Source organism: Amphiura filiformis, chromosome 18, assembly GCF_039555335.1.
Source record: "Amphiura filiformis chromosome 18, Afil_fr2py, whole genome shotgun sequence".
Taxonomy (NCBI): Eukaryota; Metazoa; Echinodermata; class Ophiuroidea; order Amphilepidida; family Amphiuridae; genus Amphiura; species Amphiura filiformis.
The window spans coordinates 23,584,428-23,602,043 of record NC_092645.1 but is presented as its reverse complement, the minus strand read 5'-3'; the positions used below and the strand labels follow the sequence as shown (position 1 = coordinate 23,602,043).

At 37.9% G+C, this 17,616-nt stretch overlaps 1 protein-coding gene across 2 annotated transcripts in view; it reads right to left on the bottom strand.

Moving 5' to 3' along the window:
• LOC140140023 (placenta-specific gene 8 protein-like) overlaps positions 1-17,616 on the bottom strand; it is a 67,216-nt gene that overhangs the window by 37,425 nt on the left and 12,175 nt on the right. Inside the window, exons 2-5 of one of the 2 annotated variants that reach the window (XM_072161834.1) lie at positions 9,937-10,057; positions 9,554-9,644; positions 4,703-4,836; positions 2,844-4,022 (exon numbers count right to left, since the gene is read on the bottom strand). In XM_072161834.1, coding sequence (XP_072017935.1) covers positions 3,915-4,022; positions 4,703-4,836; positions 9,554-9,644; positions 9,937-10,038 — 435 coding nt within the window. In that variant the 5' untranslated portion in view covers positions 10,039-10,057 and the 3' untranslated portion in view covers positions 2,844-3,914. Of the gene's footprint in view, positions 1-2,843; positions 4,023-4,702; positions 4,837-9,553; positions 9,645-9,936; positions 10,058-17,616 lie in introns of those variants that run through there. The other variant, XM_072161835.1, reaches the window with a different exon arrangement.

Below are 17,616 nucleotides of genomic sequence, written 5' to 3'. Positions count from 1 at the left end.
ACTTGCACCTAAATGGAATCAGCCAAATTTGTTGTGTTTGTAGGTAAACAGAGCAAAGTTCGACATAAAGTCATAATTCAAGAAATTATGACTTTATGTCCGCCCATAGAACTGCGTGTTAAACGGCCAAAATAACAAGCAGTGTTTCTTTCACGTTACCTCGTTATTTCAGCTCAAAATGGACAGAAACCATTCCCGATCATTATTACTAGTATTATTTCAGCATTTTGAGTATATAATGACAAATTTAAAATTTGAAGGAAATCGTACATTAAGCCTTTAAGGGGTACTACACCCTCGATAGATTTGTGTCTATTTTTGCATTTTTCTCAAAAACTAATAACAAAAGTTGTGTATACAGTATTATAGGGGCAAGGTATCCAATTACTACACTGGAATTTCAGTGACCTAAGACAAGCGGTTCGTTATTTATGATAAGAAATTAGGTACCGCTAGGATGTACCTCATTTCCGATCATAAATACTGAACCGCTTGTCTTGAGTCACTGAAATTTCAATGTAGTAATTGGGATCCTTGCCCCAATAATCTGCTTAATATTTGTTACCAGTGTGTTATTATTTTTTGAGAAAAATGCAAAAATAGTCACAAATTTACCACAGGGGTGTAGTACCCCCTTAAGGAGACTGAATTGGATTTTTGTGGGGGTAAAATTTCTGAATTTGAGCAACATCATTCTGTTATTATCAAATTTATTGAGGTTTAAGGTGATGTTTACTGAACCTTAATACCAATAAGTATTCATCAGAACTGAAATGCACTTGTAATTTACCAGTTTTGAAAGTGGGAGGAGCTTTAAAAATATGGCTCTTAAAAGTGGTAGGCTACGCACTCAGAAAGTTTGAATGGCCCCTTACAATCTTACTGTACACAAAGAACCAGCGTGAGTTCATTGGACAACCAGAAATCCGCGCAGTTGTTTTTGTACCATAAGTTTATAACATTTGACCCCCGGGGGGTCATTTAAACTTTCTGAGTACGTACCACTTTTAAGAGCCATACTCTGATCTCCTCCCATGTTCAAATATTTGTACATTGCAAGTGTATTTCAAATGTGATAAATGCCAATTGCTGACGAAGTTTAGGAAATATCACCTCAAACCCTATACATTTGATTTTGATAATAACAGAACAATTTTGCATAAAGTCCGAAATTCCAGCCCAGTCCTCGAATTTTGCGAGAAAATATTCCATACTAAATGTCAAGTCTGTAGATAAAATGGGTATTAGACCAAATGGTATTAGACCAAATGGCAATAGATCTGACATCTGATAAAGTCCCCGAATGCGTGAGTCTCACGCTCAATGAGATATTGTAAACGTACATCATTACATGTACATATTCACATTCAATTTTAGACAATGCTTGAAGTACCTGTACATGTTATTTGATAGATAACTCATATTATCAAATTCGCCTTTGAAAAGAAATGAAAATTCCATTGCATTGGTAGTAGATATTATATGAAGTATGGCGTGGTGTTTGTTTTGTTTTGTTATAAATGTGTTGTTGTTTTTTGCCTGATCTAACAGTTAACTAAATATTAGTCAATTTTATTTTAAATATGATTTATTACCTAAACAGTGTAATGTTGGTTGCAAATTCCACTTTCGAAAATATGTTTAAAGACACAAATTCCTTGGAAAAAACAAATTCCATTAAAAAAACACATTCTGTTATTAGAAACATATTTCTAAAATCAGCAATTAAAATAAATATCATATCAATCTAGGAAACCCGAGTTTCATATCATTAGTTAGCAGGGAGATTCATATGCAAATTCCATGAAAATTAACAAATTCCACTATAATAAAAGAGCAAAATCCACATGAAAATAGTTATCAAACTTAAATCAATAATAACCTTGGTTGAGAATTGAAGCCGTATTGTGAATGTAAAATAATTAGTATGTTTATACATTGGAAAACGTTTTCTACAACAAAAAAAAGCAAGAAACGGAAAATCCGCCAAAATCAACAAACTCCCCTGCAGTATAGGAAAAAAGTCCCACGCTAATTTAAACATATTTCAGAAGTACAACATGTTGGTTATTTTATCCAAAAGGTTTGATCCAATGTTAGCCTGAATATAGCAGAAAATGTGATTTGAAAATGCTCTTTTTTCGCTACTTTCAAAATTATGAAAAATCCTGTTTTTGCCCAAATTCCACGATGATATTACGTAATTATATCAAAAGAAATAAATTTTTCTGAATAGGTCATCTTATAAAGCATAGTTCAATTCCAATATGTTCAACTTTCTGTCAGACCCAGGTTATTTCAAAGGACATTTTCATGATGTCAAATGTTGTTCATTTTAAGCTGTATCAATTCTGAGGCAGGTCAAAAGAGGGCCAATTTTAGGGGTCATGGAATTTCCCCAGGGGGTCACCTGATTTTTTACTATCATAGTTGTGAACCATCTGACCTAGCTAGACTACATACCAAATATCATTGGATTTGGCTGACCTTCATCTTTCAGCTTTGTGTACAGGCCGCATGGTGCTTAGAAAATATTCCACTTAAATGTTTAAGAAATCTTAGTCCTTCATATTTATCATCTCAGTTTGAATTTGTTCATAATACTCATTCTCATGTAACCAGAAATCATTCGTCTAATACATTGATTGTTCCAAAATACAACACTAATTCTGGATTACGTACCTTTCACGTCAGAGCTGCTCATATTTGGAACAGTTTATCACCAATGATTCGAACTGATATGGATGAAAATATGTCTTTGAGACAATTCAAAACAAATGTTCTCATTTCATGTTAAAATGTGTATAGTCTATGAATTCATAATTGTGATTGCATTTTTTTTTTGTATATCTTATACCGTATTGTATCACTTTTGTGTACTATTATTATATTATGATATGTTTTGTATTGACTGAGGGCCTGCTTGGAAAGCAGTGCTGGTCACTGAAGTTGTTACCCTCAATAAAGAAAGAATAAACTAAACTAAACTAACTAACATAATAACTCGACATTTAAATCCATAATGTATGATTTTGATTTCGGTCAAATCTTAATGTTTTTATTCTTTGCCAAAAATTATTACATAATATTAACAACTGTCAAGGAGTTGTTTTTTTGGTTTTTTTGGTTTTTTTGATCATTTTAAGCCAAAATAATGAGGTCAAATGAAAGAAAACCACATAGCCGATTTGGAGCTATCGTGCCAAAAGTAGAACCTCCAAAAGATGAGGACTTTGTTGTGACAAATGTGAGGCAAATTACCGGTATTGCTTTGTTTTCTGTAAACGTTTTGTGTTTGCTGCCCGGGTTTGCTGAGGTATAAGACTTTTTCTCCCACCTTAACAAAAAACACTTATCATGTCCTACTGACTGCAACTATATCTGATTAAAAAAATAAATAGGCTCTTAATGAAATCACCAGTGGCGTGCCTGACCGGTGCAGTGGAGGGAGCCGGGGGGCGATTGCCCTCTGACAACTCAAAGAATAAATGAAAAATAATAGTCTTTATTGTTCTTAATACGCATGCACACATCGGTAAACACCTCGATTTGATTATTGGCATAGAATAGCTTAAGATAGTGTAAAATTGCACATTTCTGCGCGCTTCGCAAAAATTAACCCAATATCAGCTTTCCTTTATATATAGTATGAAATTTGAGCAGACTTCCGGGAAATTTGGGCCAAATATTAAAATGCTCACTTTTGTCTTTCACCCCCCCCCCCCCACCCCACCCCAAAAAAACCCAGGCACGCCACTGGTAATCGGCATGACCGTAACAGATTTATTATACTCTCTATATATTTTGTAAGTATCAGGCTCATCTTTTTCAAATTCAAAACGGAGACCGTTGCACGTTGCCGGCCGATGAGCACTTCTCGTACACCTAGATCTCCCGCCGTTCGTTTCCTAGAATTAGGGAGCTGCGCGACCAGCCTTCATGCTGTCGAGTTCACGTTTTAGTTGGCAAGACGCACATAAACCACACCAATACACGGTACAACAGTCGTTGATGAGAGAACCCTGAAAGAAACAGTCATAAGTAACTCCAGTAAGTATATGTAAGTTACATTACATTTTTCTTAGACAGTTGCCGTTTTTCATTTCATATTATTTCTCTAGCTTTGTATGGGTATCATCCACATAACGGAACCACCATAATGGAGGTGAGGAGCTGATCTTATGGCCTCCTCTTCTAATTGTTCCATAAACAAGTTACAGACGATCAGGGATACCTTGAAAAGTAGTTTGAAAGGGGTGTGAAGGAGTCAATTTACATCAGAGTAAACCAACCATCACTCAACGGTGACGGGGGCCGATACAAGTTACCCAGAGGGTACGACCAAGTTTGCCCCCTTGAAATTTGCCTTGCCACCCCCTAATAACACCTGGTTACGATGAAGTGACCTAAGTGGCCGAGTGTTCAGCAGTGGCGTAGCCGGGGGGCAAACAAAGGGGCAGCCCTCTCCCCTTTGTCCACCCTACGCCACTTGTCGAAATTTTCTTAACCGATCGATACCTCGCCTAACTTTAGCTATAGCAAACCAACGGAAATCGTCATAGGTTTGCGTTGCAAAAAAGAACAAACGGGAATTTAGTGTCACCCCTGGTTATAAGTACTATGCCGGGACTCTATGATAAAACTCACTGAAAGGTACCGAATTTGATATTCTTTTTTCTCTTTTGTTTGTTACTTTATTTACCTGTATGTTATGTTTGCCCCGGAAGTGGGACCTCATTGCCAGGAGTCCTGCGCAGCAAGCAGTACAGCAAGGTTCGCCCATATCTGAAGCCAGGCAAGCAAGATGACAGGGACTACAAAACAGTCCCAGCAAACCTATTCAATTTAAGAGACACAAAAAAATTAATAATAAAATTGGTGAAATTTGTCCAAAAGTTAATTTAATTTCAGAAACTGGCAGTTCAGAGGCCTACCGACCGGGAGAGTTATAGCCGAAATACCGGGACCGGGACAAATTGTGGTAATGTAGATTCCTTTGGCCCGGTTGTAGGCCACAAAATTGTCCTAATTTTGACACATTTTAGCGTAGTTACACGCATTTGTCCCGGTAGTCATTTTATTATAGTAGCCCGAGCGGCTGACTAACGATTTGGAAAATCCCCCTGGCTCGGTGACTCCAGTACGACTCTGGTTTGGTTCCGGTTTAATTATTATGGTAAACTATTCTTTGTTTAAAATTTGTTTCCAAACAGAACAATTTGAGACCACTTTGCAAATCTGAGCATTTTTTACCACTGTGGACAATGGTGGAGACTAAAATTTGATATTTGACCTTTATGCCTATAACTCAAGAACTGTTCATCGGACATGTCAAACTATACTTTTGATGATCGAATCCTAATAATAAGAGGAATACAGTTAGCTGGTTTTATCCATATTCGCTCAATGCTAAAATTTGAGCCCTGCATATTCACGGACATTTTTCTAACCAAACATTACATTTTTTAAAATAATTCTAGACGTTTACAATACTAACAGTTATCACTACGGTGTCTGATCTCCGCCAAATGCCCCTTTTATTATTAATTCCCCGATTTTTACTTACCCCCACCTTTTACAAATAATTCCCCTTTTTAATTTCCCCTTTTTTGTAAATAGTTCCCCTTTTTATTTTTACCCATTTTGTAAATAGTTCCCCCTTTTAACAAATAATTCCCCGTTTTAAATTTCCCCTTTTACTTTCACCCGTTTTGTAAATATCCCCTTTTACTTTCACCCGTTTTGTAAATATCCCCTTTTACTTTCACCCGTTTTGTAAATATCCCCTTTTACTTTCACCGTTTTGTAAATATCCCCCTTTTACTTTCACCCGTTTGTAAATATCCCCTTTTTACTTTCACCGTTTGTAAATATCCCCTTTTACTTTCACCCGTTTTGTAAATATCCCCTTTTACTTTCACCCGTTTTGTAAATATCCCCTTTTACTTTCACCCGTTTGTAAATATCCCCTTTTTACTTTCACCCGTTTGTAAATATCCCCTTTTACTTTCACCCGTTTGTAAATATCCCCTTTTACTTTCACCCGTTTTGTAAATATCCCCTTTTACTTTCACCTTTTTTAAATATCCCCTTTTACTTTCACCCGTTTTGTAAATATCCCCTTTTACTTTCACCCGTTTTGTAAATATCCTCCTTTTTACTTTCGAGCTAAATAAAATGAATAAAATGATACTTATTGTGTAATTTATGAATTCTATATAGATCTACATTTAAGAAAAATCATAATCTGAATTATATCATGCAACTAAATATAGACCCAGGAAAAGGCCAGGAGTTTGGAATTCGAATCAATTCGATTGGCTTATTAATCGTTATTATTTTGGACTTGTCTCGACTTTAAAAAAGACTAGGCTTAATTGCTACTTAATTCTCCATCTAACATAATAGGGCCTACTAATTCTTTTTGGATTTTTGAGGCGTGCACCACTGACCGAAGTCCCTGGTTCATTTGTCTGGTCAATTGAACATACGCCATAGAGCCTTTGATTAGAAAGCACATTTTTATTGTTAACGGAATTGTTGACAAACAAAGAATAGCGAAAATTACTCGGAACTGGCTTAAAAATAAAGTTGCATAAAATCACACAGCCACACTTGTCATAAATATGCAATGCCCATTTTGTCCAGGCCCGTTTTATAAATGTATGCTTTTATTGTCATTTCACTGTTAAGACCGCTTGTTTTAAACTTTGGTGCTAACTTAAAAAAAAACCTTTTGAATAATATAGCACAAACAATTCTTATTATCTAGGCTTCTGTAACAATGGCAGCCAGTTGTTTGTTGTCTCTGACATATCCCTGTTTATAGACAAGTTCTTCACAGACTTTCAAACATCATTGCTATGAATTTGACCAGCATAAATATTTATGCATGCCAGTTTCACCGTTTAACATTCTGAACATCATTTGGTTTATCAATCATATCGGATTTGCTCTTTGTACAGCCCCTCTATAAACGTGCATAAAAGTTGACGGATCCCTAACCCATTGAATTTAGCGGCGCTTGCAGGGCGCACACCACTAAATAATCGTCCCATTGAAATACACGGGAAAATACAAGAAAGTAAGTTTGTTTTTCTACCCCATGTAACAACATTTTTAATATTTTGATCGAATCAACGTCTTAAATAAAGATTAAACTTTTATTTAAATATGATTTTTGGGACAAGTTGAGACAAGCTTAAAAGATACGAACTCCTGAACAGCGCCATCCCGAATTTCAGCCGACACTCTCGCCTCCTTACCAGTTCCGGCCATGATATTGTTCCGAGGGCCTATTGCCCATGTACATTCGATTCGGAACATTTTCTGAACAGATTTGTAATGTTGAGCTCCTATTCTATCGTTTTTATCAAAACAACCAAGAGTCACTCAAATTTGGTTCCCTTGGGACGCCGATATATTTCGCATAGGCGCTATTTTTTACCGGAACTATGAAGGGTTACACCAAATGCGGAAGGATTTAGTGTAGTGCACTCTGCACAACAGGCTATAAATCTACCTACGTTGGTATCCAAATTCATATAGAACGCCTTTCCAATAATGGATGTAGCGAAATGAGCTGTAGTGAGTGCACGGTACTCTCCAGGGTCCAGGCTTACTGGTAAAGCCTACGCACGGAAAACGGGGAGTACCAAACAAAACGGGAGTATTAAAAACAAAAAGGGAGTATTATTTAAAAAGGGATAAACTATTTAAAATGGGAACCTATTTGTGAAAAGCGGGAGGAAAGTTAAAGGGATTATTTGTAAAAGGGGGAACTATTTACAAAATGGGTGAAAATAAAAGGGTATTATTTGTAAAGGGGTAATTGAAAACGGGGAAACTATTTGAAAAGGGGAAATTAAAAAAGGGGAAACTATTTGAAAAGGGGGATTGAAAAGGGGAAACTATATGAAAAGGGAAAGTTGAAAAGGGGAAACTATTTGAAAAGGGGAAAGTCGAAAAGGAGAAACTATTTGAAAAGGGGCAAGTCGAAAAGGGGAAACTATTTGAAAAGGAGAAAGTCGAAAGAGGGAAACTATTTGAAAAGGGGAAAGTCGAAAAGGGGAAACTATGTGAAAAGGGGGTAAGTCGACAAGGGGAAACTATTTGAAAAGGGGAAAGTCGAAAAGGGAACTATTTGAAAAGTGGGAAAGTCGAAAAGGGGAACTATTTGAAAAGGGGAAAGTCGAAAAGGGGAACTATTTGAAAAGGGGAAAGTCGAAAAGGGGGAACTATTTGAAAAAGGGGAAAGTCGAAAAGGGGGAACTATTTGAAAAGGGGGAAAGTCGAAAAGGGGGAACTATTTGAAAAGGGGGAAAGTCGAAAAGGGGGAACTATTTGAAAAGGGGGGAAAGTCGAAAAGGGGGAACTATTTGAAAAGGGGAAAGTCGAAAAGGGGAACTATTTGAAAAGGGGAAAGTCGAAAAGGGGAACTATTTGAAAAGGGGGAAAGTCGAAAAGGGGGAACTATTTGAAAAGGGGGGAAAGTCGAAAAGGGGGAACTATTTGAAAAGGGGGAAAGTCGAAAAGGGGGAACTATTTGAAAAGGGGGAAAGTCGAAAAGGGGAACTATTTGAAAAGGGGAAAGTCGAAAAGGGGAACTATTTGAAAAGGGGAAAGTCGAAAAGGGGAACTATTTGAAAAGGGGAAACTATTTGAAAAGGGGAAAGTTAAACGGGGAAATATTTGAAAAAGGGGAAAGCATTTCGCAAAAGGGGAAAACTGAAAATTTGGGGAGATGAATTATAAAAGGGGGAGTTTGGCGGAGATCAGACACCGTATATCACACTGATATACACATATAATTTAAACTTTAATTTTTTTTCTTTATCAAATTTTACTTCATTTTCTGCCTTTTTGTGGTTATTTATATTCTGTAAACTGTTCATTTGTGTGTAAATTGAGGGCGCTATTTACATATAATTTAGCCCAATAAGGAGTTATTCCTTTCATTTCATGATAGAAAGTAGTTTGACAAATATCTTACTCATTTTATGATGGTTTTTTGCCATTTACAAGTGTCTACCCTAAAGATGCCAACAAGATTTAAGATAAATAGCGCCATCAGTGTTCAACTTTGCTTAAATTAATGAATACAGTACATGCCTTCAAACAATCGTGGTATACCCATTCTTTTACTTAAGGGGGTACTACACCCTTCAATAAATTTGTGTCTATTTTTGCATTTTTCTCAAAAACTAATAACACACTGGTAACAAAAGTTACCTATATTATAGGGCCAATTACTACACTGGAATTTCAGTGACCCAAGGCAAGCGATTCATTATTTATGATAAGAAATAAGGTACCGCTAGGATGTACCTCATTTTCTATCATATAAACTGAACCGCTTGTCTTGAATCACTGAAATTTCAGTGTAGTAATTGGATTCCTTGCCCCAATAATATACATGACTTTTGTTACCAGTGTGTTATAATTTTTGAGAAAAATGCAAAAATAGTCACAAATTTACCCCAGGGGTGTAGTACCCCCTTAAATTAACTGGTGTATTATACCTTCATCCAATACATCAACGGTATTTACTTACATCCGGGTATGTCCTCAAAGCAACCACACAATGGTGTTGACCAGTCTCTTGGCACACCACGAGGGAGATTCACATTGCCGTCAATAACCGTCTAGGGTGACACAAAAATACGACGAATTAATATACAGGTGATGATGAAAAAAGTGGACTTGGGGCGGATTTGGAAAAGTGGAAATTTTTTTCCTTCCAAATTTGGACCTTTTTGACCAAAAAGGGCTAAAAACCATATATTTGTATGGGACTCTTTGTCTAAAAAAGGGCATAAGAAGCTAAATATTGGAAAATATGATTGAGGAAAAATGGAAGAGACGGATTGTAGAAGAAATTATAGGAGGGAAAATGAAAGAAAGAGGTACATGCCTCATTTCCAGTGTGCTACTGACCATTGTTACTGGTTGACTGCTCACTACTGTGACCTGACCATGCAGGGGTTGAGATATCTGAACACTGGTGTCATCTTGCTTGAACGGGCTGTATGGCTCCATGACATAAGCAGTTCAAAATCTATGTGGGAAAATATGAAATTGTATTTGAGTATTTAAATTCAAATACGTCACACAGGCCATGCACGGCAATATTGCATTGACAGTTTTTGACACTCATCAAACGCTGGTATTGATCCATAGTAAACGTTAATTTTGACAAGTTTTCTCTCTCTTTGGAACGAGGATGTTACTGGCTCCGCGTAATGAACAGCATGGTGACAGGTATCAAATTTTATCTTATCGTTTTATCTTTTCAGTTTCCGTTTCCGTATCCGTATCCGTTTTTGTAAGTCATTGTGGTAGCCTTTTTGTTAGTTACTGATAATTTGAAGCTCGTGAATTTCAGTTTTCGTTTTGGTAAGTTATGTTAATTTTTGACATAAAACCTTGAGATGAGAGGTTGGGTGCTAATCTAGACAAAAGAAGAATCTAAATTTTACGGTCCTAAATTCGCGGTAAATTGTACGGCTTCAATTAACTTGTGTTTGGTGTATATGCACTTACGTATAGACGTAAGTAGCTCTTGCATTGAAATATATATATAACCATGTTGCCAAGTTATAAGCAAAAGTCTTTCAATTGGCGATGAACATACTGCAGTTACTGTCCGTTTTCCTATACACAATACACAGTGCTCTCACTATTGACGCGTGACCTCTACAAACAGTGTATGTTATAGGTATACGGGCATTGCCTAGTTAACATCACTGTGTGAAAAATAACCAGCCAATATTTAAACTATTCTCCAAACTTCTAGCAAATATATTTCTCTAACATGACCTAAAATTACAGCTAGGTTAGATGTTCAGAAGGGGTCGCACTTTCGTAGAATATGAGTGAGGGTATAAAGCATAGCTAGCTCATAGCTAGCCAACTCCCCGTGTTAATTGAATGGAGATTTGACCGAAAATATTGAGCTATATTGGTAACGGACCGCTCCGTTCTGAAGGATGCCACAAAAAACGGTACAAGCTACATTTAAACTATTCTATGAAATTCTACAAAATATAGTTTTGTAACATGTCCTAAATTTTTAGCTAATTTAGGTGTTTGGAGAGGGTCGCACTTTTGTGTTTTAGGAAGGATATGTAAACGACAGATAACATGAAATATGAAGAAATTATTTCCAAACCGTGTTAAGTCAACAATCATTATGTTGCTCATTTTCAAGAATGCTGGTTTACAAAAAGCAGGCCATTGTCTCATTTCGTGAACAAAGGTACACATACCATTGTTTCCTTTCGTTTCCTTTATAATCGGTTACCCAACTGAAGCTATAATACCAGCTTTATTGCGATATCGCACATGTAAAACAGACACTTGTGCACAACCAGAGAAGATCCGATTTAATCACCCAGCAAACACAAAAACATTTTAAGAACATTTTAAATAAGTTATATTTTGGCTTTTGGTTTAGGTAAAAACGTTTTAATAACATTAAAATGTCGGGTTATGTAAAGGTCATGATAACGTTTTAAAACGTTATGTATGAAAACACACTACAACAATATTTTTAAAATGTTTTCAAAAAATGTTATTGTAAACTATTTTTGCAAACATTTTTGCCAAATATTGTGTCCACACTTAAATATCATTATGTTAAAATATTTGAACCCAGCAAACACAGAAATGTTCTTAAAATGTTTTTTAAAACCTTTTAATAACATTTAAATGTCGGGTTATATAAAGGTCATGAAAACGTTTTTAAAACGTTATTGAAAATATTTTGGGCAAACATTTTTCGCAAAATATTTTTTCAACCCCAAAGTAACATTCTGTTTAGAATACCCTTTATATAACCCGACATTTAAACGTTTTCTGTAAAGCATTTTTGTTTGCTGAGCAGTAGATAATCAAAAAATGTTTTTTAAGGTTATGAAAACGTTTTATACTCTTAATATACCCTTTATATAACCCGACATTTAAACCTTTTCTGACAACCTTTTGCGAATGATGTCGAAAACGTTTTGTGTTTGCTGGGCAGTTGAGCTGTTTCAATGAGTGTTATCTTGGTTTAATAGCTTTTAATGGGGTTTAAGTCCTGCAAAGGTCGAGATGAATTCTACTGTATACATGACTGCATCATGAACAAGCGTCTGAAATTGCCAAATATCTCCCAATGAGGCGCGTACAAGTGGCGATTTGGTAATCATGTTTTATATTGAAATGCACTACAAAAGAATTGCATTGGAGCAAAGATAATTTATTATATTCATTCGCAAGCTAATCTGATAATTGGTTGGGCCTATCATGGAGCTATTATAAGATAGAGAGGAAATAGATTACGTAACGCATTGAAACCTTGTGCCGATTTGAAATCTGACAAGCTATTCATCGAAAGGTACCTTTTGTTTGGGACAAAGGGCTTCCACCATTAAATCGGTAAGCTGACCCGACAGTGTATTAACGCTTTACCTAGGAGGCTACTGTCAATAAGTGATCAAATGCAAGTCGCGTGAAAGCGCTTAACGGAATGAAAAGTACCTATTGTTATACATAAACCCAAGGGTGTGATTGAGTAGCCGTAAGCACAAAAGGCACACATTAGCCGCTAATGCATAGTTCGTTGTCACCCCACTGACATTAGGTGCTTCATTTAAATAAATTGAATGCGCCTGCTGAATGATTACACATCATGGCTGCCATGTCTATAATGGTATTAAATAGCTACGTCCCGGGAGCTACGTATACATGTAACATATAATAAGTATACCGGTATAGGCCTATATAAAAGTTGTTTTACAAATTGAGATTTTATTTTATTTTATTTTAAGAAGGAGAATGTCATAATCAGTGGCGTACTGAAGGGGGGGGGCAGCTCTTCTGTGAGAGGTCTTGGGAGGAATGAGGTTGAAGGAGGGATATGAAGAATGAGAGGGGACTGGAGGAAGAGAGAAAGAGGAAGAAATAAAGAGAAATAAATAAATAGACGTAAATAAATAAAAAGGTAAGGAAAATGATAGGAATGAGAGGGGACAAAACGTAAGAGGGGGTGGAGAAGGGAAGGGAGATAAGAAGAGGGAGTGATACTTTAGCAAGTACAGAGAAAGGAAAAGAAATGAATGACAAATAAATGTAGGCTTTAAAATAATTATTATAGAAACTAAACACCCCCCCCCCCCCCCCCCCCACACACACACACCCCTAACACTAACAGCACTATAGGCAGCCATTCGATGATGCCAATGCCTTTCATGCGTTACGTATTTAAAACGCCCAGTCAGATGTATTTTACACTGCCAAAGCACAAGTCACCCAATTTCGAAAATTGGACGCAACATTTTCCAATATGTCAGCGCTCAAATCGGACACAATAGAACAATAGACCATTCAGTGCGTTGGGGCCTATAATGCAAGACTCGTGTTTATTTTTGCAGAGCTTATTTTCAGTCATGGATCATACTGATAAATTTCCCAAGGGAGAGGAGTGAGGGAGGGAGGGGATACTTTTTTAGACTGAACAAGTGAGAGTGGGAGGGGTGAGGAAGAAAGAGAGGAGAGGGAGAGACGGGAAGACTAGAAAGAGAACTAGTGGCAAATGGTGGTCATAGACCACAAACCTAGCTGGGCGTGTTGGTGTTATGGAGGTATCTGACGCCTACAAAATGTTCCAAAAATGTTCCCCTGGTTATGAGGTTTGTTGTCACCATGTTTGAGTCCCGTACTCATTACAGATGTCCAGAAAATGCAATTTTAAGATTTGACCCCAGATGACCTTTGACCTGACCCCTGCAATATGTTGCAAAAATGTTCCCCTGGTCATCAAGTTTGTTTTCACCGAGTTTGACCCGTACCCCTTACAGATGTCCAGAAAATACGTTTCTAAGATTGGACCTCTGCATGACCTTTGACTTGACCCCTGCAAAATGTTCCCCTGGTCATGAGATTTGTTGTCACTGAGTGTGAGCCCATACCCCTTACAGATATCCAGAAAATGAAATTATAAGATTTGACCCAGATAACCTTTGACCTGACCCCTGCAAAGTGTTCGAAAATGTTTCCCAGATCATTAAGTTTGTTGTCACCAAGTTTGAACCATGCACCCATTACAGATGTCCAGGAAATGCATTTCTAAAATTTGACCTCTGCATGACCTTTGACCTGACCCCTGCAAAATGTTCCCCTGGTCATGAGATTTATTCTCACTGAGTTTAAGCCCCATATCCCTTACAGATGTCCAGATAATGCAATTGTAAGATTTTACCCCCTTAATGACCTTCTGTGTGCAAGTGATGGGCACTGGGTTAAGCCGATGCACATGTGTAAGTGACGTCATTGTGCTATGTAATATGTGGCAGAAGAAGCATTTTGAAGGTATTTGGTTAGGAAGCAAAATAGGGAGATAGACATTGATACGAGGGAAGGGCGACACTGCGGCCCTGCACAGGTGCATTGGGGTGCGACATGCTTATAAGCGGACCTTTTGTGATTTTCAACGTTTTTACACAAAAAATGATCTTTTCATTCGGATTGGCATTTTGTCATAATAATGTGAATCAATTGTAATACACTGCATTTACTGCATTTAGAACGCTATACACAAAAGTACCATAGCGTGTACAAATATCATAAAACATAATACATAAATATAATACAAAATACATCAGAATAAATATGATTTCAACAGTCTCTTGAAAGAATCAATGGATGGAGCCGATCTGATTGCAATGGGAGTTCATTCCAGGCTTGGGCAGCAATGATGTGAAATCGCTTTTCACCAAAGGCAGTGATACTTGCTTTGGGAATTGCCAAGCGAGTGGTATCACCCGATGATCTGAGAGGTCGGCCAGGAACATATTGAGTGAAACAGTCAGATAAGTACACAGGAGCGAGATTATGCATAGATTTGTAAACATACAGCAGAAGCTTGAAAGTAATGCGGTTTGAGATGGGGAGCCAGTGTAATTTGACCAGCAGTGAGGCAGCGTCAACTCTCCGACCAACAGCAAAGATGGCTCTTGCGGCGGCATTTTGGAGACGCTGAAGTCGACAAATGTCTGTGGCAGACAGATGAGTAAAGAGAGCATTACAGTAGTCAAGCCTTGATGTTATTAAGGCTCGTGCAACATGATGACAGGTGTTAAAGTCAATGAAACTACGGATGCGCCACAGATTCTTGATATGAAAATTGATAGTTTGGCGGAGGTGGTTTATGTGATTAGTGAATGTCATTGTCTGGTTATAAAGTACGCCAAGATTGCGGATAACTTGAGATGGTATGATCATGGATGTACCTATGTTGAGAGTAAGCGGTGGGAGAAGTTTGAGGCTGTAGACAGAGCCGGCAACGAAGAATTCTGTTTTGGAATCATTCAATTTGAGGTAGTTGGAGGCCATCCAAGATCGAATTTCATCAATGCATGCTGTTAGATTGGCAAGAGTTAAATCAAGTTCACCCGGGATACGAGGATCGAAAGACGTATATAACTGGGTGTCATCAGCGTACAAGTGGTAGTGAATTTCTTGCTTTTTATCAACAACACATCTCTCATCCCATTTTCTGCAGGTAGCAAATTAGTTCTATATGCGGATGACACAACTTTGTACAAGCCAATCAACAACCACCAGGACTTAGCCGACTTTCAAGAGGACATCACCAAAATCTCCGTTTGGTTTTCTTGCAATCTACTTCAAGCCAATGCTAAGAAAACCAAAACCATGATTATCTCCACCAAAATCAACCCCTACCCGGACCTTCTTTTAAAACTTAACAACCAACCCATTGATAGAGTGACAGACATCACCTTCCTTGGCATTCACATTTCTAGTAAATTAAATTGGAACACTCACATTGATGTCCTTTGTAAGAAGGCTCGTCGGATGATTGGCATGATACATAGGAACTTCCACCTTGCTCCTCAACATCTTCGTCGCACCTTGTACATTTCTCTGGTCCGTCCAGCTCTTGAGTACAGCAGCTCAACCTGGCACCCACTCACCAAAACCCAAACCAACCGCCTGGAATCTGTTCAGAGGTTTGCCTGCCGGGTCATATTACATTCTTGGGACCTGGATCATGACAGCCTTCTTTCCCAAACTAACCTCCCCTCTCTTGAGGCCCGTCGCGACTCCTTTACGGTGCGCCATGTGTTCAAAATTCTTGCCGGCCTTTCATCTGCTCCTAATGTATTCACTCCTCATTCGCGTTCCAACTCAAGATGTAACCATTCCCGAGCTCTTTACCCACCTTTCAGCCGCCTCACACTTTGTCAAAGAAGTTTCTTCCACCTTGGTCCTATGTTATGGAATGCGCTGCCAGAAAATGTTGTCTGTTGTCCCACCTTGTCCGCTTTCAGGGCTGCAGTTAAAACCCTCCAATAGTTGTCTTTTTTATCTTGTTTTTGCTTTTCAGTTTATTTTGTTCGCTTTGTATGTAGGGCTTCCCTTTAATTTAGTGCTCTTTGAGCACTATTGGGTATTGCCTGTGCTTTTTGCCAAATGTTATAAATAAATAAATAAATAAATAAATAAAATACCATATTTGCGTGCGATATCACCAACTGGTGTAGTATAGATGGTAAATTTCAAAGGACCGAGTACCGATCCTTGAGGAACTCCAAATTCAACAACGACTGGATCAGATAGATGGCCACCTATATTGACTTGACCATCCTTGCAAATAGGAACGGCACCACTCTAATGCCACACCACAAACTCCAAAACGCTTATTGAGGCGGTCTATCAAGATTTTGTGATCGACAGTGTCAAATGCCGCGCTCATGTCTAACAAAACCAGTAAAACAACCTTCTTAGAATCAATCTCAGAAGTAATGTCTTTGGTGACTTTGATCAGTGCACTCTCCGTGCTATGCTTAGCTTTATAAGCTGATTGGAGGGGATCAGTGAGTTCATTGGTATTAAAGTGCTCAACAAGTTGAGCAGAAGCACATTTCTCTATGACTTTAGCTAAGTGTGATAGGTTGCTGACTGGTCTGTAATTTTGGAGATTGTCTTTATCAAGAGAAGGTTTCTTGATTAGTGGTGAAACAACAGCAGAGTGGGCAGCTTTAGGAAACACACCGGATGTTAAGGATGCATTGACAATAGCTGTTAGTGCAGGGAGATGGTATTGTATATGGTCCTTAAGCAGCCATGTTGGTTCAGGGTCAAGCAGACACGAGGCATTAGATGACTTGGAGATCACGCGCAACACTTCATCTTCCGTTAAAGGATGGAATTGAGTGAATTGGGGACAATTGTCACATGGAACATCATTAGCCGGGTCGCAAATACCTGCATGCAAGTCATCACGAATCTTACGAATCTTTGCGACAAAGAATTTGGAAAATGTATTGCTAAGCACCTTGGGGTCATCATGAGCACGAAGAATGACGCACCTGCTTGTTAAGGAGATGATTCACAGTGCTGAAAACGGTCTTATTGTCAGCATCTGCAAGTTTGTCAGTGAAATATGATTGTTTTGCTTCTAAGATGCACACATTGACTGAACTGTTTATGGTCAAAAACCGATCACGATCTTCATCAGAGCGAGTTTTTTGCCACTTCCTTTCAGCTCTTCGTCTCTCCCTGAGAGCAGCATGGACACTATCATTATACCATGGCATGCGATTTCTTATA